Source organism: Antennarius striatus, chromosome 15 (assembly GCF_040054535.1).
Source record: "Antennarius striatus isolate MH-2024 chromosome 15, ASM4005453v1, whole genome shotgun sequence".
Classification (NCBI taxonomy): Eukaryota; Metazoa; Chordata; class Actinopteri; order Lophiiformes; family Antennariidae; genus Antennarius; species Antennarius striatus.
Window position 1 is genome coordinate 16,987,406 of NC_090790.1, and position 21,865 is coordinate 17,009,270.

At 44.1% G+C, this 21,865-nt stretch overlaps 1 protein-coding gene across 2 annotated transcripts in view; it reads right to left on the reverse strand.

Annotated features, from left to right (window-relative positions):
* Positions 1 to 5,478: 5,478 nt before the first annotated feature.
* Positions 5,479 to 21,865, reverse strand: part of col5a1 (procollagen, type V, alpha 1) — a 60,463-nt gene continuing 44,076 nt past the window's right edge. Inside the window, exons 33-66 of one of the 2 annotated variants that reach the window (XM_068334455.1) lie at positions 21,671 to 21,715; positions 21,477 to 21,530; positions 21,350 to 21,394; positions 21,210 to 21,263; positions 21,066 to 21,119; positions 20,923 to 20,976; positions 20,335 to 20,442; positions 20,092 to 20,181; positions 19,574 to 19,627; positions 19,222 to 19,329; positions 18,940 to 19,047; positions 18,000 to 18,053; positions 17,842 to 17,895; positions 17,639 to 17,746; positions 17,501 to 17,554; positions 17,304 to 17,411; positions 15,076 to 15,129; positions 14,805 to 14,912; positions 14,626 to 14,679; positions 14,464 to 14,517; positions 14,260 to 14,313; positions 14,095 to 14,148; positions 13,874 to 13,981; positions 13,712 to 13,765; positions 13,564 to 13,617; positions 13,364 to 13,471; positions 13,226 to 13,279; positions 13,079 to 13,114; positions 12,911 to 12,964; positions 12,539 to 12,806; positions 12,169 to 12,281; positions 10,399 to 10,467; positions 7,889 to 8,122; positions 5,479 to 7,782 (exon numbers count right to left, since the gene is read on the reverse strand). In XM_068334455.1, the coding sequence (XP_068190556.1) occupies positions 7,636 to 7,782; positions 7,889 to 8,122; positions 10,399 to 10,467; positions 12,169 to 12,281; positions 12,539 to 12,806; positions 12,911 to 12,964; positions 13,079 to 13,114; positions 13,226 to 13,279; positions 13,364 to 13,471; positions 13,564 to 13,617; positions 13,712 to 13,765; positions 13,874 to 13,981; positions 14,095 to 14,148; positions 14,260 to 14,313; positions 14,464 to 14,517; positions 14,626 to 14,679; positions 14,805 to 14,912; positions 15,076 to 15,129; positions 17,304 to 17,411; positions 17,501 to 17,554; positions 17,639 to 17,746; positions 17,842 to 17,895; positions 18,000 to 18,053; positions 18,940 to 19,047; positions 19,222 to 19,329; positions 19,574 to 19,627; positions 20,092 to 20,181; positions 20,335 to 20,442; positions 20,923 to 20,976; positions 21,066 to 21,119; positions 21,210 to 21,263; positions 21,350 to 21,394; positions 21,477 to 21,530; positions 21,671 to 21,715 (2,829 nt within the window). In that variant the 3' untranslated portion in view covers positions 5,479 to 7,635. Of the gene's footprint in view, positions 7,783 to 7,888; positions 8,123 to 10,398; positions 10,468 to 10,526; positions 10,596 to 12,168; positions 12,282 to 12,538; positions 12,807 to 12,910; positions 12,965 to 13,078; positions 13,115 to 13,225; positions 13,280 to 13,363; positions 13,472 to 13,563; positions 13,618 to 13,711; positions 13,766 to 13,873; positions 13,982 to 14,094; positions 14,149 to 14,259; positions 14,314 to 14,463; positions 14,518 to 14,625; positions 14,680 to 14,804; positions 14,913 to 15,075; positions 15,130 to 17,303; positions 17,412 to 17,500; positions 17,555 to 17,638; positions 17,747 to 17,841; positions 17,896 to 17,999; positions 18,054 to 18,939; positions 19,048 to 19,221; positions 19,330 to 19,573; positions 19,628 to 20,091; positions 20,182 to 20,334; positions 20,443 to 20,922; positions 20,977 to 21,065; positions 21,120 to 21,209; positions 21,264 to 21,349; positions 21,395 to 21,476; positions 21,531 to 21,670; positions 21,716 to 21,865 lie in introns of both variants that reach the window. The other variant, XM_068334454.1, reaches the window with a different exon arrangement.

The window sequence follows — 21,865 nt, forward strand, 5'->3', positions numbered from 1 at the left end:
CTGGATTCTCCATCAGGAGTTAACCGGACTGGACTGAGGCGAGCTGAAAACACCGAAGACAGATTTCAACAATCATTTATTCAGAAGATTTTTTGGAGATTCTATTTTTTGAGATGTATTAAATGTTTACATCCCGTTTCAAAGCGGTGATGTATATGTGATTGTCAGCGTTTGTGTGTTTGTCCGTTCGTACGTTAGTTAGTCCAACAAATATCTTCGCAACCATTGCAGATAGAAAGATGAAACAAAAAGCACATTACTCAGGCAGCAAAGGGGATAAAAATGAGATGACCTTGACCTTGAGAAAACTAAGGTCAAGGTCAATTTTTAACTTTTGTACGTTCAGGAACCGGATAAGATAGAAAGACGAGGGAGAAGGCCAGTGATCAAAGCCAGTACTGATCGATGAAAGTAGAACTAGCTTTGATCTTTGACCTATGGAAGTATGTCAGGGTAAAATTTTGAATTCAGGGGTGTCGCGGGATGTTGCAGTCTGTGACTGCATTGCTTATTGTTTTATTTACGATTGTGATTACTCTTTGATTTCAATTCTGACATGAACCTTCCTGCTTTTCTTCTTCATCTCCTTTCCTGTTACTTCTACGTCCTCACTTCTTCCCTTCCTTTTTCTTCGTCCTCTCTCAACTTCTTTGTCTCCCTACTTCCTTTTCTTCTTCTTTCTTTTACTTCTTCCTCAGCTTTCACCTTCCTTTTTTCATCCTTCTTCTCTCTTCCTCCTTCCTCTTCCTGTGGAAGCATCCCACAGTCAGTCCCATCACGTTGCTACACATCTAACAGAGGTACGTGAAGCTATAGAAACATTCAGGGGCGTTTAATAATAGACCCTGGAGCCGGCTGTGCAGCTTCACAGCCCGTGTTTTGTAGAATAATCTCTATTAAGTGAATAACTTACCCCGTCCTTGTTTGTCTCTTTTGAAAGGCATCAAGGGAAGAACCTGGGCTCCCACGGCGTCGAGGGGAAGTAATTAATGCTGTTAACCGGGGTCCGTCCTTGGGTGCTGTTGGGGTCCCGTACCACACGGGTCTACCTGACCCCTGTCTCTCTATGGGGGGACGCCGGCGTGTGGAGGAAAGGCCTGAAGCTTCAAAGCCCGTTCTCTGAGAATCCGAAAATAGAACAGAACTACTGTTTGTGAGTTAAGGAGGGGGGGGGAGGAAAAAGTGCAGGACCATATGCTCTTCCTTCTGGCCGTGAAACAGGACGATCTAATTAAATCAAGCGCTAAGTTTTACACGAGTGGGACAAAGCTTCTGCTGAGAGGAGGTTTGCGTCGTATTGTTAGCTATTTTCTTTTTGGCACAGAATTCATGACATCAGTAGAAGGACCAGTAATTACTCCTGTAAAGAAACTGCACATTGCTAACGCTCCCCCCACCCACACCCACCAACATGTGCTCCTTATGTTAATGTGGAAAACTTTTATTGTTTGCTAATTTGCAGGTAAAACATTTGTTTTTCCTCCAGACATCTGATCCCCCCCCCACCCCACCCCCCACCCGGGAGCTCTCCCATCTGAAGAATTGAATTTAACGACATCCCAGATGCTTGTATCCCTCCTGACGATGGCTGAGAGGAACAAAGACGAGGAGAATAATTCATTCCCTGCATGCTAATGATATGTAGTGACACTTATTTGAATAATATTCTAAATATGAACCAAACTCATGTGTTATTTACCTGCACTCTGCAGGGAAAACATTGCCAGCTGTGTGTGGTGGATTTACACATCAAACATTTCCCTCAGTTCCATCACTCTGTTCCTCTTGTCTTCTAGCGCTCTTCTAATCCTCCTCTTATCTTAATTTACCTCCTCTCAAAGGAGAATCTTATCTTATATTCATTGTCTTATTTCATCTTAAAATCAGACCAGAGTATACAGTTTAATTTCATTCCGTTTTCACACACCCATCACATTTTTTACAGCTCATTTTAAATCCTCCAGGTCAACCAAATGAGCAAACTTTTATGTGTATGAATAAATGAAGTTGTTTCATTTTGCTCGAGCTCACGCTCACACAGGAATTCTCTCAGCTGATTGGACCTGCCAGCGTTTAGGGTGTGTCAAAATGGAGTGATTGACAGCTGACAGACTTCACCCTGCAGCTTTATAGCGTCCTTGAAGATATATTTAAAAAAAAGCAAACATTTAAAAAATGTTTTCTTTTTCAGTGCTTGGAGGTTTTTTATCCTCGGGTTAAGACTGAGTTTAAATTCAGCTGGAAAATAATTATAATCAGTCAGACAAACTGAAACACATTTGTTCCAAATAATCAAATCGTCCCCTTAAACCAGATGCAAAAACTCATTTATTTGTACAACTTCTGCCTCAAATTTTGCCTCAATTCTTCTGATCCCAGGCTGACTTATATTCAGTATTCTGCATAAATTTTTTTTAACACCTTCACACTTGAATTTATTTGTGGGAAAGTAATTGTGTCGGCTGTAAACTTTAGAGATCTGTTGCTGTTTATGGAATTGATGCATGGAGAAATGAGGAGCGTAAAGCACTGAAAACACTAAATATCACGTAAACCCTTCTCTTCTGTGGTTACTTTTGATTATCCAGCGATTTGCTGGTGAAACCATATATCCATTCCTACGTGTGTTAGCGAGGGCTGAGAAAAGCTTAGGGGAGAGCTCAGGGGCCAAAATGGCGAAAGCTAAAAGGGAAATTTGGGACAGGGCCCCACTTTAATGTGTAATTGCTTTGAGCCTGTAGATCTCAGACTGATTGAGACCGTTCACAGCCAGGCCCTGGCTCCACCGACCTACTTATATATGAATCAGATAGCAGAGAGAGAGATAGCGTTACAGCACAGGGACTGTCATATCGGGATATTAATACCAGCCTCTTTCCGCTCTAATAGACTTTGAGTTTAAGGAGTGGCTGGAGTTCAGAGTGTTGGTTTTCTAATGTGATTAAGGCCGGCCACCCAGGCGGCTTCACATGGCTGCATGTCTGCAGTCAAACAGCTTCAGTCTACATTTGTCGACAAGAACAACGGCTCTGAACTCTTAATTCGGACGCACGTGATGGATGCATCCAACCGCAGCAGTCGGATACAGTATGAATGCTTAAAAAACGGTCCAGGATCTTTCTACTCCTCTACAGTATTTAATAACAAACAAGTCTGTTTCATACGGATAAAGTCAAGGTCGCTCCGAGCTGCTGTGGGATGAAGAAAGGCAGCGGATCTTAATGTGTGTCTGTTTCATTTATGGTTTATTTCACGGGGTCAGATCCTCACAAATAGAATAATGATGTGTAACACAGCAGGGAGTAAAATAGAGGTTATGGTGAATTGAATGTTTCAATAAAGGATCTAGACTCGAGCGCTCCCCTGTATTTCCAGAAAGGCAGAAGAACAAGCGGATTTAAACGCCAGCTTTACATCGTGAAATTTGTAAAACATATTTATAATCTGTTAAGGATATTGATTTGCAATGGTGCCCCATTGATTTCATAGTTTCTCCCTCAGATGTTTCTGTCTGCAGTTGCTTACCTGCTGCCCAGTAAGTCCCGCCCACTGACAGGTGCTGCTGGGATTACATCATCAGGGTCATCCTCCTCACCTGTCAGCGATGATGATCAAAGCCAACGACCTTTGCATCAATTCCTTGGAAAAAAGAGCTAAGAATAAATCAGACGTAATTAAAAGATAGCATTAGAGAAGTTAAGAGACGTACTGTATATAAATTGTGATTTTCAGCTCTGAGCTTCTCAGATTCAGGTTTCATTTCGTGGATTGTTTGAAGATCAAAGAGTTAAAATGATCCAAAAATATACATAAAAGCCAGCAGTGTGGGTGCAAACATGAATGTAGAGGTGTGTGGAAGGATCTGAGTCATTGTTTCCTCTCCTGTGATTCAGCTTCTGCGTCCCGACTCCAAACCACAAACCAAACAATTACAAAGAAAACCCACAAAAGATTTTCTCCATAAATTAGTGAATAATTCAGCAGCCATAGGGGGGATTTTCTCCAGTGGTTGCTTTTAGTTCAAGAATAATTCGCTGATTCCGCCTTTATGCATTTACTTTCCATAAAAGCATCTCAAATGAAGTTTTTTTCCTTTTCTAATGAACTTTTACATCATCACTTTGCCAGGGAGGAGATCTGAGCTTGGGGTTTTTGCTCCTTGAGCCTTTCTGCACCTCAGCATCGCCCGTGGCTCTCCTGCATTCATTGATGCATCTGCTCCACCATAAATTTCCTGGAGTGCTGCTGCTGCTGCTGCTGCTGCTGCAAACACATTTGCATGTCCCAAAGTGACCTTTTCACACATTCCTAAATGTGCTCCTGCAAAATGTTTCACAAGCACTTGGCGCTTCGGCGCCAGTCTAGTCTTTTGACACATCACCTGTCGCCGTAATTGAAAGCACATAAATACCTTCTTGCATGTTTTTCCCTCCCTTCCTCATCTTGAACCTACTTTGATGCTCTACTTATCAGCATCACCCTGCTTTCCTTCCTCTCAGGATGCTGCTTCACTGTGACCCCTGCATTCTGATGGCTCTGAATCCATCCCATAAACACGGGATTAAACATTTATCATGAAATAGTGCACGATTTCTTTTTTAAATGTTGTTTGTTCTGCTCTGCAAGGCTTTCTGCTAATGAGACACTTGAAGTGCTGCGAGTCCTCACCACCGCAAAATTGATCAATGCTAAGAGATTACAGATTTGTGAAATTAGTGGTGCATGAGAGGAGTTTCTAATTTAATCATTATTGCGGTGGATTTGCACAAAATGCACACAGCTGAGGAGTTATCATTCACTTTTTGGCTTATCATAATGCCTTACAGGCACTTAAAAAAAAGTGGATTAAGTGATAGAATTCATTAGCTGTCCACAAAAATGCCTAGTCAGAAAGATTCTTTCAGCAGACTTTATTGGAGGCATCAGCAGGAAACAATCGATGGATGATTGGATGTCCGATCATGAGATGCAGCCTTTCTTCTCTCTGAAGCATCTGTGGGGCAACAAATGTTAAAAACAATCACAACATAGAGGAATAAATGGCTTCAACTGTGCTGCAGACATCATTCAACCTTCAGCATTCATTCACACACACACACACACACACACACACACACACACACACACACACACACACACACACACACACACACACACACACACACACACACACACACACACAGACCCCAGAGATGATGTTCAATTACATGATGTGGCCTAACGTTTGCTTTTCCGGTAGAATGACGTCACTAAATTTAGTTTTATCCGTGGACATGTAAAGAGGGCGGCTCTTAAACTATGGTGTCATTTAACATTTATTTTAAATTATACAATAAATACGCTACAAAGGAACATTGAATTTAGTTCAGTTACAGCTTCTCCAAAAACTGATGTATCCTGACGAATCGCATGAGGACAGGAGGTCACGTGACAAAAAAAACAAAAAAAAAATTCCAACAAGAGAAAAAAACTTTACAGTTTCATGCATACAGATAGGTTTTAATGCTTTAAAAGACATACAAGAGTGGATGGCCACAGTAGAGTTGAATTTATTGACAAAAAAACCAATATAAATTCTATCATCTTATCCTTACACAGGTTTACCAAGACCGTGAAAAACAAACAAACAAAGACAGACAAATGGAAATCTACAAAATAAAACAGAGACAAAACAAAACAACGGCAGCATCACTGCTGGCTCTGGAAATTTACAAAGATTTGTCCTTTTTATTGAATGCAAAAAATGTGTAAATTTTTTTTTTTTTTGGTGTACGGCATCACAATGGAAAAGAAAAGCAGGAGATCTACAAGCATATTGAGTTATCTTAACAGAAACGGTTCAAGTCACATATTCGAAAGTGTAAAATAAAGAAAACTGAACTTTTACTATCAAGGGCTTTAAAAATTCTGTGGTCGATACTAGTGGTCATAAGCATAGAGAGTGCATAGTTAGAATGAAGAGCATAATTACAACAAGGGCAAAAATAGAAGACCGACAAGCTAGTTTTCGACGCTGCACGAGGACAACTCTTTCATCCGGCGAATTTGGTGAAGCGGTTAAATCAAAAATAAGACTGTTTCCCGCGTAAAGTGAAGATTGACCCTTAGAGCAAAATATATATGACAAAATCTTTGGTGACAGGGGTTTCAAGCACCTAACAATACTTTGGCCAGATCACATATCCGGCTTCATCCATTGGTCGACGTGGTACAAACGATCCAACAGCGAGAGCCCGAATGCAGCGTCTTTAGAGCGACCACACGCCAAGCCAACGGCGCCATCTTAGCTTCTTCTTGTTATTCCGACATTTGGCAAAAAAAAGAAAAAAAAGAAGAAAAAAAAAAGCTTCTTATCTGTGCAGTCCGCTGAAGCAGGAGATAAAATGCACCGCCATGCCGCACTGATCCGTGAGCAGATACATAAAGATATGTCATGCAAACACCACCGCTGATCATTTAAAATGAATAAACAAAAAAAAAAAAAAAAAAAGGGATGCAACTTCCTTTCATTCAAACAACAACAAAAAAAAAACTTGAAAAATACATAGCACCACAGAGAAAAGAGAAAAATAGCACCTAGGGTTTGATTTCTTTTGTATTTTCATTCAAATGTGACATCACCTCCCTGTTGCATAGTCAGACGGATGAGTGCTTGAGGAAAAAAAAAAAAAGTACAAAAGCTGTTTATTAAGTTAACGCCGTTGCGACCACGGTAGGTGTGTTTGTTCAGAGGGCGCAAAAAGCAGGAATGTATTATTTCTTCTTTGTTACGCAAATCAAAACTGTCACATAATATCACAGAGCTTGTTTTCGTCTTTTATTTCCATTCCGTTCTTAAATTACAACAAGGTGTGCTCCACAACTGCAACAAGACAGGACTTCCCAATTTTTGTTTTTTCCAAATTTTGCAATTTTTACAAGTCAAATTTCTTCACTTTCGCTAATAAAATTTCTACAGTTTGGATGTTATCCCCTTATCAGCCATCTCCTATCTCACAATTAATAAAGTCACATGCATGTTTTGAAGCCAGAAGCAATAAACATTACCAGGAAAAATATACAGAATGTACTTACAAACATAAAAATTATTTATATATATTTATATATATTTATATATATATATAAAAGATCCATTCAAAGAGAATGGGGAGACAATTATGCACAAACAAAAGCTCCCATAGTGACCGAGCAAACAAAACAAAAGACAAGCGAAAAAAGCCAGGGAGAAAAATGTGGAAACTTAAAGAAAAGAGCCAAATCAGATGGAGTCCATGGCGGACGCCGCGAGCGTCGTGATCGGCCGCAGCTCTCAGGGTGGCCTTCGATGTTTTGGGTCGATAAAAAATAAATCAAGGTTGATGAAATGGGACTACAGGAGGCAGGATCTGACATTCAGTTTCAAAACTTGCATGTGATGGAGAAGGCACACTGAGGTTTCAAGGTTATTTGGTTTTCCTCTATTCCTATAGAATTTCACCATGTTCTCAGCTTGATTTCATTTTACTTATACTTGTTGCTTTATGGAAACAAAATTGCTTTTTTTTTTTTTTTACAAATAGAATTGTCCTATTGGGGGGGTTTTTTTCTGAGAAAACAAATATATGCTTTTTCTCTCCATTTGCTCAGGGAAAAGTCTTAGCCGATGAAACAGACAGGGCCCACTTCGAATCCGAACTTTTGTGCTGAACTTCCAAAGTCGTTGAACATGATGTCGACGAATGGCACCTGCTCCACCTTTGGCGTGTTGATCTCAAGTACTGTCTTTTCGTAGCCCCTCCTCGTCTGTCAGAAAGAGGCACAGCGGAATGAGGAGTTAGCATTCGGGGGTAGAACGTGTCACTGCTGCTGACTGAGCCGGCTTCAGAGGGGCCCTTCTGGATCAACTTACCGCACAGCCGTCGACCAGGGAGCGGATGTAGGGGTTGTTGTCGTAGGACATCTCCTCGTCGTTGGAGCCCAGGAAGCGTATTGCCTTGTCGTAGTTGTCCTCATCCTGGTCGTGCCAGGCCACCGACTGGTGGCAGTTGTACGTCATGTTCTGTCGACCTCCGGCGCTCAGCAGTCGCAAGAAAGTCATCTGGACCACGCCGATGGGGTTGCCCTCAGCATCCACGTAGGAAAGCTGAAAAAAAAAAGGGAAGAGAGAGGAGCTGAGCGTTGAAACGGAAACACCGAGAAAAGAGACAGGAGTAAAGGAGGAGTGGATGATGATGATGAGGAGTATCCTGAAGATCCCTACAGAAGATTTAGGGCCTGCACTGTGCAGCGTTTGTCTTCTGGGGGCCCCATGACTCGTATTTTAGTTTTTGATTAACGGCTGTTTTTGTGTTTCTAGGACATCTCTCTTGTTGAAAATAGCATCACAATAATGGCGTTCGGAGTTAACACACTGCTGTGCTCTTATTTTGGCAGTGTGTGCGGAACAGGTCATAAATATGATATTCTATTCTAACAGACTGGGGACTATTTTTACCTGCGGATTAATACATTTAGTGTGGTATTGGACCGGTTTGAACAACAGTAGAACTACACTATCCACACATCTGATGAACAGATGATATTTAAAAAATATTTTATTATTATAAAACAAATAAAAAACAAATGTAATGGAAATAAGTACTAATTATTAAATAGGTTATGTCAGGTACAACAGAAGGTGCTCTAAAAACACCTGTTTGGAACATTTTTTGAAACATTTTTCAGGTTAATTATTAAAATGGTAAGTGGCTATAATCAATGAATATGTTATATTATGGCTCTCTAAAGTCTTTGCATTCTGTTTTTAACGACATTTTTCATCAACAATTCCATCCAGGTGGGAGGCTGTATGATATTTTCAAGAATTTAATGGCTGTGCAAATTTAATGTGGAAAAATCTGCCTTCAAAGTACAAAAAAAACAAAAGAAAAGGAAAATAGCGTAACTGAATGCACGATTTATATTTTATCTAATTATGTAAAATATATAACTAATTATGAGAAAATTATGGTAAGTATGTGAAAATGTAATTATGCTAATGTCAATATGTGTGGGTAACAATGTGTTAATTGCCCGGTGATTAACCTTTAGCTTTCTGAGCTCGTGTCAGAAAACAGTGATGTATCCCACCGCGCTTATTATAACGCTGAGTAATCCTGGCTGATCGTACTGAAGGCTTGGAACCGTTTGGCGGTTCGGTTTTTGTGGCTATCTGCATACCAACCATCACAAATCCATTAGATCCACATGGTGGCTTCGTCTCTCAGACAAACAGGACTTACTGAGAGGGTGGGGGGGGGTGCATGCGGCGCCAGCGCCATGCAGCCAGAGCGTCCAACCATCTGCGAGCCCGGAGGTATTCTTTCTGTTTCCTCTTGCACGCATGCACACACACACACACACACCTCAGCTCACATGCATGTGCAAACCGTGTGGCAACACTCAAAGCTAGCAGAGCGAATCGCTAATCGTCTCTTTTTTTTCTTTTTGTTTTTTGCAGCAACAAGCTGCCAGTGATGGTTTTAATTGGCTGGTTAATCATAACATGAACGGTGAAGCCATGACTCCACCACGGCGTCGCGTCTTTGAGTGTCGGCATCACGGCTCGAAGTGGAAACTGCGTTCACACTGAGTGGCGTGGACAGTCTCATGCGGTTCTAGTTTGAACCTGCCACGCCCTTTCCTCCCTCTTCCCCGCCCAATGCAGCGTGTGGATCCAGCCCAACATCGCCAGAAAAACATTACCTCTTTCATCATCACAGCCGCAAGTCAAAAGTGACCGACTACCCAGAAGCCCCTGGGTGGTGACCGAGTGCCTGACCTGTCTGACTCGGAGCCGATCCGCTGCAGCTAACTTATGTTTAAGGAGACTTTTGGCCTGAAGAGCTGCAGTCAAGGGGAAATAACTTGATTTTCTCTCTTGTGAAGGATGCATGACCCAACTGAACAAACGTAATGCGTAGGGGAGGTGCTTTTTGTCTCGCTGTTTTATGGGCATGCTGCTGCTCCTTGAGTCATTGGTGTGTCGAGGCGCACGGTCACTCTTAGAGACGCTCTCGTATCTTGGTATAGGTGTTGCAGAGGGTGGGGTGGGGGGACACAGGCAAGATTTAAACCACTGAACGGCACTTTGTTTTTTCTCGGCGCGGTTAAAACGCCGTTAGATTCCGATCGGGTTGCAAATCATGCCTGTGTGGCCGATAAACCTCTCCTCCTTTTCCATATGGGAGCATCATTCGTGTTGCTGGACTGAAGGTGAGAGCGATACGTGCTGAAACATGCACCACGGTACCAGAACTACCAACAAGCAAGGTGCCAGTGCATATACATACTTTGTAGAACCAGAACCATGCATAGCCTCAGGTACGCAGAGTCCAGGCCAAAAACCAGGACTCTGGGACCGCATGCAGGGTCACTTACCAGGGAACCTCTCTTGTAGTGACTATACCATGTGCCTGGCGAGTCTTTGGGCCATTTTGCCATTTTGCTCTGTAAAATATAAGAGGCGTTCAGGGAAGGGATTGGAGGAAGTCAGGAGTCCGGCTTACCAGTTTACCACGTTTGAATTCACTGAACCAGGAGCCAGGATTCTCCTTAACCCAGGATGTGAGCCTAGCCTGGGGGCATGGATTGACAGAGGTAGAAGAGGAGGAGGAAAAAACATTGTTAAAGAAAGGACACAGATCCCACAGACAAACATCTCCTCTCCTTCCCACCCCCTTCTATTTTTTTTCCTTCTTCTTCGGTTTGTCCTCTGAGGAGTCCTCCGAACCTGAAACAGCAGTCTGTGAGCTCAAACCAGACCAGCCAGGTCCAATTGCAGAAGATTTTAGTAAACCATTATGCCATTTTCTAGAGTACAAACTGTAGCTGGCTAATTGCTGCTGAAAAATTCATGAGTACACAGTGATTTATTAGGAAATGATCGTCTGCAAGGATCGGCCTTATAGCGCAGCCTCTATCTGGGCTGTTGGGCGCCGACTTTTTAAAGTCACGACTTGTCCGAAAGGCCAGGGCTCTAATGGTCTCAGCCATGAAAATGAAGAATTCCCGATAATTAGATAGTAGGGTTTTGATATCGAACTGTCACCAATACATTAGTGCCTTAATGAATGATGAGCCGCAGATCGCTCATCGCTAGGAGATGGCGTATATCAAACCCACGCTGCCTTGAAGGTGACCTTCACTTGCTTTCAGTGGAGTGAATGGTGCAGGAGAGAGAACGCACGTCCTTGCTGTGACTTTCTTTTCCTTCTATAATCCATGCTAGTGTGTGTGGCTTTGCGACGGCCGTTGTATGCAGACTATAATAACCGCGCTGATCCAAATGCACGTGGGAGTGTTTGCAGGCTCTTTGGAAAGACTGACAGAACGGCGCCTTTTCTGTTCGACCTCGACACAAACGAGAGTAGCCCATCAGCAGCGGGCTATAAAAAGTCAGCTTCATTATTCTAAGCTTAAGCAAACTCCTGCTCCTCTGAGGCTCGGTAAGTGGGATCATTAAAATGGCTGTAGCGTGGCGCTGTTACACAACCCCCCCCCCCCCCCCCAGACTTGTCAAAGACAGCGTTCCCAATGTTTCACCACTCCACTGCTCTCCTCTATAGCTAGATGCATAATGAACCGAAAATCCTCTTAAATGTGCTTGTCACCTACCAAAGGCTTTACAGGTGATAAAGCCCTTAATGGTATCCCTCCTAAATACGATGCTCCAAATAATACGGACGTGTTGGGGCGAGTGTGTGTGCGTCTGCAGTCAGAACAAGTGATTTTTTTTAGCTTGGATAACTTTGTTCCTCGTGGGAAACGCAGTCCTGTTGAGTCATCTCCACGTCGTCGTGGTAACAACGCACTGAGTTATCTCACAGAGGCTAATTATATGGTAACACGTGTAAGCGCAATAGAGCTATCGCTGCAAAATACTCCAGAGACGTACCAGTTGTTTACACAATGTGAGCGACTGTTAGTCTCAGACGTGCGGAAAAAAAGATGGATTTATTTGTAGCTTTCACTTTTCTTTACTGTCAATCACTTCACAACCCCGAGAATGAAAATAGATGCTTTTCTTTTCTTTTTTTTAACCGCACCTTGCTAGTCCCAACATTCTCGCTTGCTGTATCCTCAGCCTGACTGTACTTCCTATGTGTGTGTGTGTGTGCATGTGTGTGCGTGCGGTGTACAAGGCCTTACCCCTTCAGACTTCTTATCAGGGAAGATGCAGCTCTCTCCGCCTGCTGTGAAGTTGCAGTAAACCTTGAAGGAGTCCCGAGAGCAGCCCTGGTTCGGATCAATCCAGTACTCACCTGGAGGAATGGAGAGAGCGGGAGAACAGAGGGAAAGAGAGAGGGAGAGCAATTATACAGTAGCTTATATGACTTAAAGTCGGGTCAAGGTGATGTCTCTGCTGCACGGCTTTGGGTAGAAGCTTCTCACATCGTTTTCAGATGATGCACGGACTAAAAGTAATTCAATATTATCTATCTGGTAAAACAAACTATTTAGTTCTAAGTTATAAGCGTTTAAATTTCTCCATTTTTTTCAGCGTCAATGCAATACAAACCATCGGGGAAATCAGGGTGGCAGAGCTGCAGGTCCTTGCAGGTACGGGCGGGGTTGCCCTGCGTGCCCAGCGGATGCTTCATCTGCTCGATCTCCAGCTTGAGGGAGTTGAGCGAGCCAAAGATTTCCTCCATGCCATCGTCGTAGTCTTTGTAGTTGGCATCCACAGCGACGTCATCCATCATCTGGCTGGCGTCGATGTCCCTACGAGTTCTGCCCTTCATGGATGCCTGGATGGGGAGTGGGTGGATGACATCGCCGGGAGGTCCCTGTAATGAAGAGGTGAAAAAGTTGGAGATAAAGATGGAGATGTACATTTGCGCGAGTCGTGCTTGAGGATCAGATAAGATGAAGGTTTGATGTATTTACTCACAGGAGGTCCAGGAGGTCCAGGTGTACCAGTCTCTCCCTTTGGTCCAGTTTGACCCTGAGCAGAACGAAAGACAGAAATCAGTCATCTTAAATGAAAAATGACTTCAGGATTGTTACGATAGACGCTTGTTAGCTTCTAATGGATTTCACTCTCCAACAAATCACTCACCGATGAGCCTTTAGCACCTTTGGGACCAGGAGGACCCTGGAAACAACAAAGATGATTAAGTGATCAATATCAACAGAGACCTGACCCGATATTGAGTCACACACTAGAGCTTCTCTTGTACAACAAACATAATAAGGGAAATCTTACAGGTAATCCGGGTGGACCGAGAGGACCAAGTGGACCAGAAGGACCAGCGATACCCTGAGGGACAAAAACCAGAGCAGCTGATTATGTAACGGCTCGGTTAGTTGTCTGTTTCTGGTCAATTACTTTACGTTTACTCACATTGTCTCCTTTGGGACCAGAAGATCCCGAAGGACCAGGAAGACCTCTGTCACCCTTTTCTCCCTGTTCACCTGGGGGTCCGATGAGACCAATGAGACCTGGATGACCCTGTGGGTAGAGATTGACACACGTGTGTTATCGATACAACAAACATACATCCATCTGAATGTTTCGTTCTCGGTTCTCTCAACTGGTCTCACCTTTTCTCCCTTGACACCAGAGTCTCCCTTCAAACCGGGCAAACCAGGAGGTCCCTGTAGGAACACAACGGAGAGGAAATAGCTGTTGAAAAAGAATGCGGGTCAGATATTACATGAGATACCTCAGACCAGGGCTGTTCTTTCTCACCATAGGTCCAGGAGGTCCATCAGGCCCAGAAGGACCAGGTAGACCTTGCTCTCCCTGCATAGAAATAAAATTACACGTGTTTGGCCCATCAGAAAACATATTTCATCAACACTGCACAACATCGCTGCGTGATAAATTAGTGTGAAGGTAGAAAGTACTCACAACTGGGCCAGGGATACCCCTGAGGCCTTCAGAGCCGGGTTTGCCAGGAGATCCTTGAGGACCAACAGGACCAGTTTTTCCTTGAGGACCTTCCAATCCAGCCTCTCCCTGTTACGCAAAATCAAGACAAGCACAACCTATTTGATTCTCGCTCGTTTGTTATTTCTGACGTGTTTGGTGCACCGGGTGAACAGGGACTCTGATCATGTTGGATGTGTTACCTTGGCTCCCTTCTCTCCTTGTCTTCCCTCAGGTCCTGTTACTCCAGGGGGTCCCTATTTAGAAAAAAAAAGGAACGACAGGTGAGGAATACGAAGACGGAACATTTTAAAATTCAAGCACTGATGATATTTTGCAAGGATAAGAGACAGAAAAACAGTACTTACTCTCTTTCCTGGTGGTCCAGAAGGACCAGACTCTCCGGTGGGTCCAGGAGAACCCTAGTTTGAATTTGATTGAAATGGAAATTAAACATTGTTCATTTCCAGCAATTTGAATTTCAAATTTTGGAAAAAAAACTACTTCAGAATGAAAAATATTTTCAGTCAAGAACAGAGTTGTGGCAAAGTAATACAAAATGGAACACTCACAGCCTGACCGGCCTCTCCATCATCTCCCTTGTCACCGGGCGGGCCGTCTAACCCCTTCATAAAAATTCAACAAACATCAGTAATGCTGTATTATAAATTTTAAAAAAAAACAACCTTGGATTTTGCACAATTCCATCACATCTTAGTTGATGCCATACGTACAGCAGGACCAGGCTCTCCGGGGGGACCAGGATCGCCGGGGAATCCACTTGGACCCTTAAAATGAATGAAAACTTGCATTACTGCTTTTTTCAAGGAAAGTTATTTTGTTCTGTGCCACAGTTACGCGAGGTAAAATCAGCAAAGAGAGTTGGTTGCTTTAGAAGGTAAAATGTATTTACAGGACTTCCTTTGGGACCATCATCTCCAGGGGGACCCTTGGGGCCGGGAGGTCCAGCTGCACCAGCCGGACCTGACTCTCCCTTCTCTCCTCTCTCTCCTCTTGGACCCTGGAATAACACACAGTAGGTTCTCATTCAGCCTCATTAAAAGCGAGTCATCCTGGATGAACTCATGATTCCATCTCTTTGGTGTGGAATTATGTGGGTCGTTTGATGCTCACATTCTCCTCATTCACGCAGAAGTGGATGAAAGAGGGATGAGATAACTCACCGGTGGGCCGAGTTCTCCCTGAAGACCTGGCTCTCCTGTTTCTCCGGCATCTCCCTGATAAGAGACAAGTGAGGGTGAGAGAGAAGCGCATCATCAGAAAGGTGATTTGTTGATCTACCGTGAGTCTTAAAAATCCCCATCATTCACAGCAGCCCTCACTGTCTGGGTGCCCTTGTCACCCAAATAGAGAAGAGAAAGAGATGACACAAGCGATGTTAATCCATCAACTCCAACAGATTGGACGACCGAGGCTCAGCACGGCGCTGACCTCACTGTTCTCACCGGACCCCTGCACATATATCTTGTCTTCCTTCTCCTGCCTCATTGGATAGTTGCCCTGTTGACTCACCCTTACGCCGGGCGCTATCGTTATTCAATGTCACATAAGCCCACTGTCCTCCCTGCTGGGGTTGACTGGAGATACAGTCTGACACACCTGTTTCAGGAGACGACATTAGTCCGTGTCATTGTTTGGGGAGGCGAGGAGCCAATCGATTGCACAGCGCTGCAGTTTGTGGAGCTTATCCCCCATTCTCTCCAGCATCAAGTAAAACTCCGTATCGCTAAACTCTTAAATTAAGTGTCTGGCCGTCTTCCACCACCTTCTCTTGTTGCTGTCAAGGAATCGACTTGAAGCAGCACCAGCGCTTGTTTTAGAGCATCCTCCTGTATCAGACTCATACAAGGGTCTTTATGCTGGAGCGCATCCCAGAAACCATGAACGGGGCCTTGAATCCCATCCCCAACAAAAACCTGCCGATGTTCACCACAAAGCTACTGAACTAATAGAGACTGAGAGCATGAAAGATAGCTGCTTGTTCGGATATAAACAGGGATGCGTACGAAGACAAAAAAAAAAAGACAAAAAAAAGACAAGGTTTGGTTGCTTGCCAGCTCCCTGAGCTGACTGATAAAATGCCGGATCAGCTAAAGAGCGATTAGGCCAAAAGAGTGCTGTACTTGTTTGCACAGGCGAAGGGCAGGCTATCCTCCAGCGAGATTATAAAGGAGTAAAAGGTGAGTCTATTGACTGAACCATGGAGATAAAACAAATCACACCACCACTATGGACAGAAAAGTGATGAGATGGCGCACCGCACTGCAGTCAGAGGGAGGCAAAAGCTGCCAAACGAGACCTTTCCGAATGAAAAATAAGAGCTGGAGCTGATTTCATGACAGCCACCTTTAATAATGCATTTCACCATTTTATAATTCAGACTACAGTGCCCTTGAATATTAATTCGCACTCTGTCCACACAGCAGCTGTACCATTGCTGATGTCCATTAGATTTTCACTGCGTCTTTCATTCTGGCTGCATGTCACATTTAAAAGGGTATCACATAAATAGGCATGGGAAATATTAAGAGCTGCCTTGTGAAAAGATATCACTCACAGGCTTCACCGCAGAGCTTTCAAACCGTTAACACGCTGTCTCCTCAACAGCGTTAGAAATACCAGTCAACTGAGTAGAAAGTGGGTCAGAGCTTATAGGGGGGTTACAATAAAAAGTGTGCCACAGTCAGGTGTGGAGTGTATAAGAAACCCACTGTGGGACTTTTGTTGTGTGGAAAAATAGCATACATTTACTTTTTAATATATACTGGAATAGGGCTAGTATGGAGTAAATTTTCAACTGCAGGAGTATATGTGTGTATGCGTGTGTGTGTGTGTGTGTGTGTGTGTGTGTGTGTGTGTGTGCGTGCGTGTGTGTGTACACACAGTTTCTGCCACTTGCATTAAAATGACGATACAGCACTTTAAACACAGGATTTAAATTGGTGGGCCGTGTTCTTTGCTTAGCAGATTTTTCCGTGTGTAATTATGTGCATAAAATTGTCATGGGAGTGAAATTCATTTGTGTAATTAGAATATTATTGGCGAGCTACAATTAAATCTTTAAGTCATTTTTACTGTCCGTCTCAACGTGTTTTTCACTAATGGTGATTTGTGCTCTTGGAGGTCTGCGCGATTAGCATCAGGCACGAAAAAAAAACAACATCCCCTCAAATGCATCTGTGTGACTTTGGGGGCCGTCCGTTAAGGCTTTAATTGACCATTAAAGAGGAGGCAGGTGCGATTTAAAAACGGGTGCGATGCCCTGCCAGAATCGATGCCATCAAACTGACACTCTGCTCCCTGAGCTGCCTCAGCTGGAGCGGAACACCTCGGGGGGGGTAGAGCTACATCACTGCGCTGGAGTTAAACAGCACTAAGAAACGAGTCTTACCTTTTCTCCGACAGCACCAGGGTTACCAATACCACCAGGAGGTCCCTGAGGGCCATCGGCTCCTGGGGGTCCTGAGGGTCCTCTTGGACCAGGAGGACCGGGTGGACCCTATACCCAAAGAAATCCAGTATGAGTTGATCTTTTTCATGCTTGAAATATCAGTCATCTCGATGAAGTGTTCTCCATGGAGTTCTTACCATTTGACCAACGTCTCCAGTTTCACCTTTCTCACCAGGTGGACCAGGCAAGCCCTGAAATGAGAGTGAAGGATTTAAACACGTAGTTTCCTAAAGATAAAACGTACTACAGGTTGTATTTTTCGCTGATGTCCATACCTGCAGCCCGACTGGACCTGGAGGTCCAGGGAATCCTCTCGATCCTTCATCTCCCTTCTGGCCAAACAGACCCTGCTGACCTCTGGGACCAGGCTCTCCATCTGCACCCTGAGGAGGGCACAAACATGGAAAAGATAATGATGCTATTTGCCCAACATTTAAAATAGATGACTTGTACTGAACCGCCTTAACTAGACACTTACAGCAGGACCGGGTGCTCCAACAGGTCCTTGAGGGCCGGTGGGACCAGGTGGACCCTATCAAGGAGAGGAAACACCACATTTTTCAGTAAAACCCAATTATTCTTGCATCGTCAAGGGTAATAAATAATGCATTTTAGAATTGCACTACAAAAACTTACGTGTTCTCCTTTGTCACCTTTGCTTCCCTTCTGGCCCGGCTCACCGAGCTCTCCCTGCAGAAAGAGATGTTAGCGCGAGGACAGACCAAAGCCTCAATTCTAAGAGGCGCGCGAGCCAGAATATGGCAACGAATAAGGTTAAATTATTATCAGACACTCTATTGAAGAGACATTTATTTTCAAGATCTGTCTATGCGTAGTTTAGTTACATCTCTCCTCTGACGAATGGTGACAAATGCAGTTTCCATCTGACAGGGCTTATCATTATCAGTCACTGCTGCTACGAGCAGACGTCAAAGCAGGAAAGATAATTACTCTCATCTCAACCTGTTGGCACCAGAATTCCCAGATTGCTGAACCTTGGGCTGTTACTTCAAAGCCTCAACCATCTGTGGGTGCCTGGAGAGACCATGAGCTTCTGGAGTCAGACGATGCTCATTGTGAGTCGATATAAGGCTATTTAAAATAAAATCCTTGGAGTTACTCGTTCCCAGTGGACAGGACATCAAAAAAAAAGAAAGTGTCTGAATGTGTGTAAAGATTAGCTTCAGAGATCCTTTTTATTTGCATAGCTAATCCCGTCTGTATTATCCATGTCCGTCTGCTCCGCGGGGACCGCAGTGAGGTCACTTAAGACCCGAGACATTCTTCAAAAGGATAAGAGATTATCCTCTGAGAATCTCCATGGATGTTCCTGCAAATGTTTATAGAGGGAACGAGGAGCCGTTACTTCCTCAGAATCCTGACTTCCTCTAAAGGGTCACTTTCACACTTTCTGTCGTCGCCACATAATCCCTCCCTTCTCTACCTATGTAGAAAAAGCCAGGTTTGCCTTTTAAAGAGCCGCTAATCGATGCAGACTCCATCAGATAGATTTCTCTCATGTGGGACTTGGAAAAAGACAAGAAGACATCTGAAATCTTCTTTCAATGTTACTCGCCTTGTCGCCATCCTCTCCGGGTGGTCCATGAGGTCCTCCAGGTCCTGGCAGACCCACAGGTCCTTGAATGCCATCTCTTCCAGCCGGGCCTTGGGGTCCTTTCTCACCCTAAAATGTTTTTGTTTTCAGTTATAGATTGTCTAGGAAACAAACAGTACTTTCCACACTATAAGGCGCCTTATACATGAAAAGCTTTAGAATAGATCACTCATTGAAGGTGCGCCTTATAGTGTGGAAAATTCTGTAATTGTCTTCGAAATCTCTGTAATGTCAAGTTCTTACGGGTCCGCCTTTCTCTCCAGCAGGTCCTGGGGGTCCTTGAGGGCCGGAACGTCCTGGGAGACCCGTAGGTCCGGCTGGGCCAGCAGGACCACGTTCTCCAGGAGAGCCCTACAACAGCGCCACATAGTGGTGTTAGCAATCATAGTAACTCAAAATGTTAATTTTAATACATTCGGACGCATCTATTCTCCTAAAAGTGTTCATCGTTTTTACGATATATGAGCCTGGAACCGCTCAGGGCTCTGACTTCACTGTGAAGGCAATTCTATGAGATGTAGACACATTATGGGAGCTTAGAGGGAGCTAACCGGAGTGACAAAGTGGGAATGCGAATGCAGCAAATTGTACTCACAGCAGGACCAGGTGGGCCGTGAGGACCCTCATTCCCTTTCAGACCGTGAGCCCCCTGCAGGACAGAATAAAATGAAGGCTTCAGAAAACAAACACACACATTGGGGAAGCACACTTCCTACTTTACACCGGACTGTCTATCTTCAATCAGGCTCAGCGTGAGATGGAAAACCTCCTACAGTCCCCAAAGTGGAGGCTGGGAGCAGATGGGGAGATCAGTTATTTACTAGGACTGCTGCAAACATCCGTCACATTATAAATGGATGTGTGCAACCCAGGAGATGAGAGACAGATGTTTCTGCCAATGATTTTAGTCCAACCAGTAAAGAAAATAGTCTGAATGGTCTAACTAGCTGGTCAAACTAACTCGTTTTAGAATGGTTAGAATAAAAAATACATTTACAGCCTAAAGCCCTGTTGAGCTTCTGGTGTCTGATGTCTTAGTGGTTTTACAGCCACTTTATTGCCAAGAACTATTATGCAATAAGAAAGCTGTGAGAGAAGCTTCTTCATACTAACCACAGGGCCAGGCAGACCTCTCTCTCCAGTGAAACCTCTGGGTCCGGGGGGTCCATCTTTGCCTGCTGGGCCAGCAGGACCGGGGTCACCCTAAAGTCAAAGCAAATTGCTATTAATTCTGTGAATGTGGTGCAATTATGTGACTAAATGAGAAAATTAATGCAGTTAAGTCATCATATTAACATATTGATGTTATTACTGGTATATTTTATGCTACCAATGGGTGTGAACTGAATAAGTCACCTTGGCGCCTTCTTTTCCTGCAGCTCCAGGCAGACCCTGCTCACCAGGTGGGCCTGGGGGTCCAGGGTGGCCACGATCTCCCATGGGTCCAGTTTCACCTGTCGGTCCCTGTGATTGTTAGAGGAAAAATGTAAATGTGTACACACCCAGCTGCAGCAGAGGTGTGAGGAAGAGAAGAGGAACATTGCGAGTAAAATCGGCGATTTGAACCAAAATTCCCACGTCTTACACAAAACATGGCACCAGGAAGCTGAACATTTGCTGTGTGGGAGGATTACTAGTCATTAAGGCCACACACAGACCCATTATCATCAGTGTTCTCAAACAGCATTAGTGGTTGGGGAGGGAAAGACCAAATGTTTATGCATTATGGATGAGGAACCCTTTGCAAACACAAAAAGACAACAAATATCCCAGAAGTCACAGCTCCTATGATGCAGGAACATTTTTGTGTTTTAGCAATTTAACTGAATGCAAATCTGCAAAACTGTTTAGATTAGTGCATTTTTGTTATTTTCTATGCAGAAATACAATCGATACGAGTCATGTCACCAAAACAACAGCCAGAGAGTAAATTTCTGGACTCACCTGAGGTCCAACCACTCCTGGAGGACCAGGAGGGCCGGTCTTGCCTTGGAATCCCTGTGTGTTGCAGAGGAAATAGAGATGTCAAACATTGCGGTTCTATGGGATACAGATGAAGAGCTCATTATTCAGATCGGTTTACTCACAGTCTCTCCTCTCTGCCCAGGGTGTCCAGGCAGTCCATCTTTCCCTGCAGGTCCCTGAGAAAAGTACAAAAAAATCTCTAAGTACACAGCACGACCAAAGAAAAAGGGTATTTAGAGCCATGTGGGGTTTGTGTTTAGACTTACGGGAGGGCCTTTTGGTCCTGGGAAACCTGTTGGTCCCTGAGGCCCTGGCAGACCCTGAAACACATGATTCCCAGTGAGTCATCTCGAATAAATTTCTACACATTAAGTGAATTTACAAAAAAGACTCTTGAGGTGCGTACCCTCTCTCCGGGAGGTCCTGGTGGGCCATCGTTTCCTGAGTTACCCTGAAAGAGACAAAATAGAGTAAATGGTGAACTTGTGCCACAACACGTGCCAGAAAACGAAAAGTTAAAACATCCTGCACACCTTTGGTCCAGCTTTTCCTGTTGGTCCCCTTGGTCCCCTCTCTCCTCGAGGACCCTTGATGGAAAAATAACATTGGTTGAAATCATAGAGAGGTTACTAAGATGTATTACCAGCCTCCAGTTGAACCTGTATTCTAACTCGGGTGCCAAGACGGCCATCTGTGCATAAGCAGGGTTCTGCTGAGTAAGACTAACCGTCGGTCCCCTCTGTCCACGTGGGCCAGGCTTTCCTGCTGTTCCCTGTGGACACCAAGAACAGAAACCACCATCAAAGGAGCGGCACTTGCATAATTAAGGAGCTTCTTTGCTTTATAATAATGTCAGCAGACGGTAGCATTTGCATTTCAACAGAAGTGGGCCATTTACGGTCTCAGAGATGATCTTTTATCG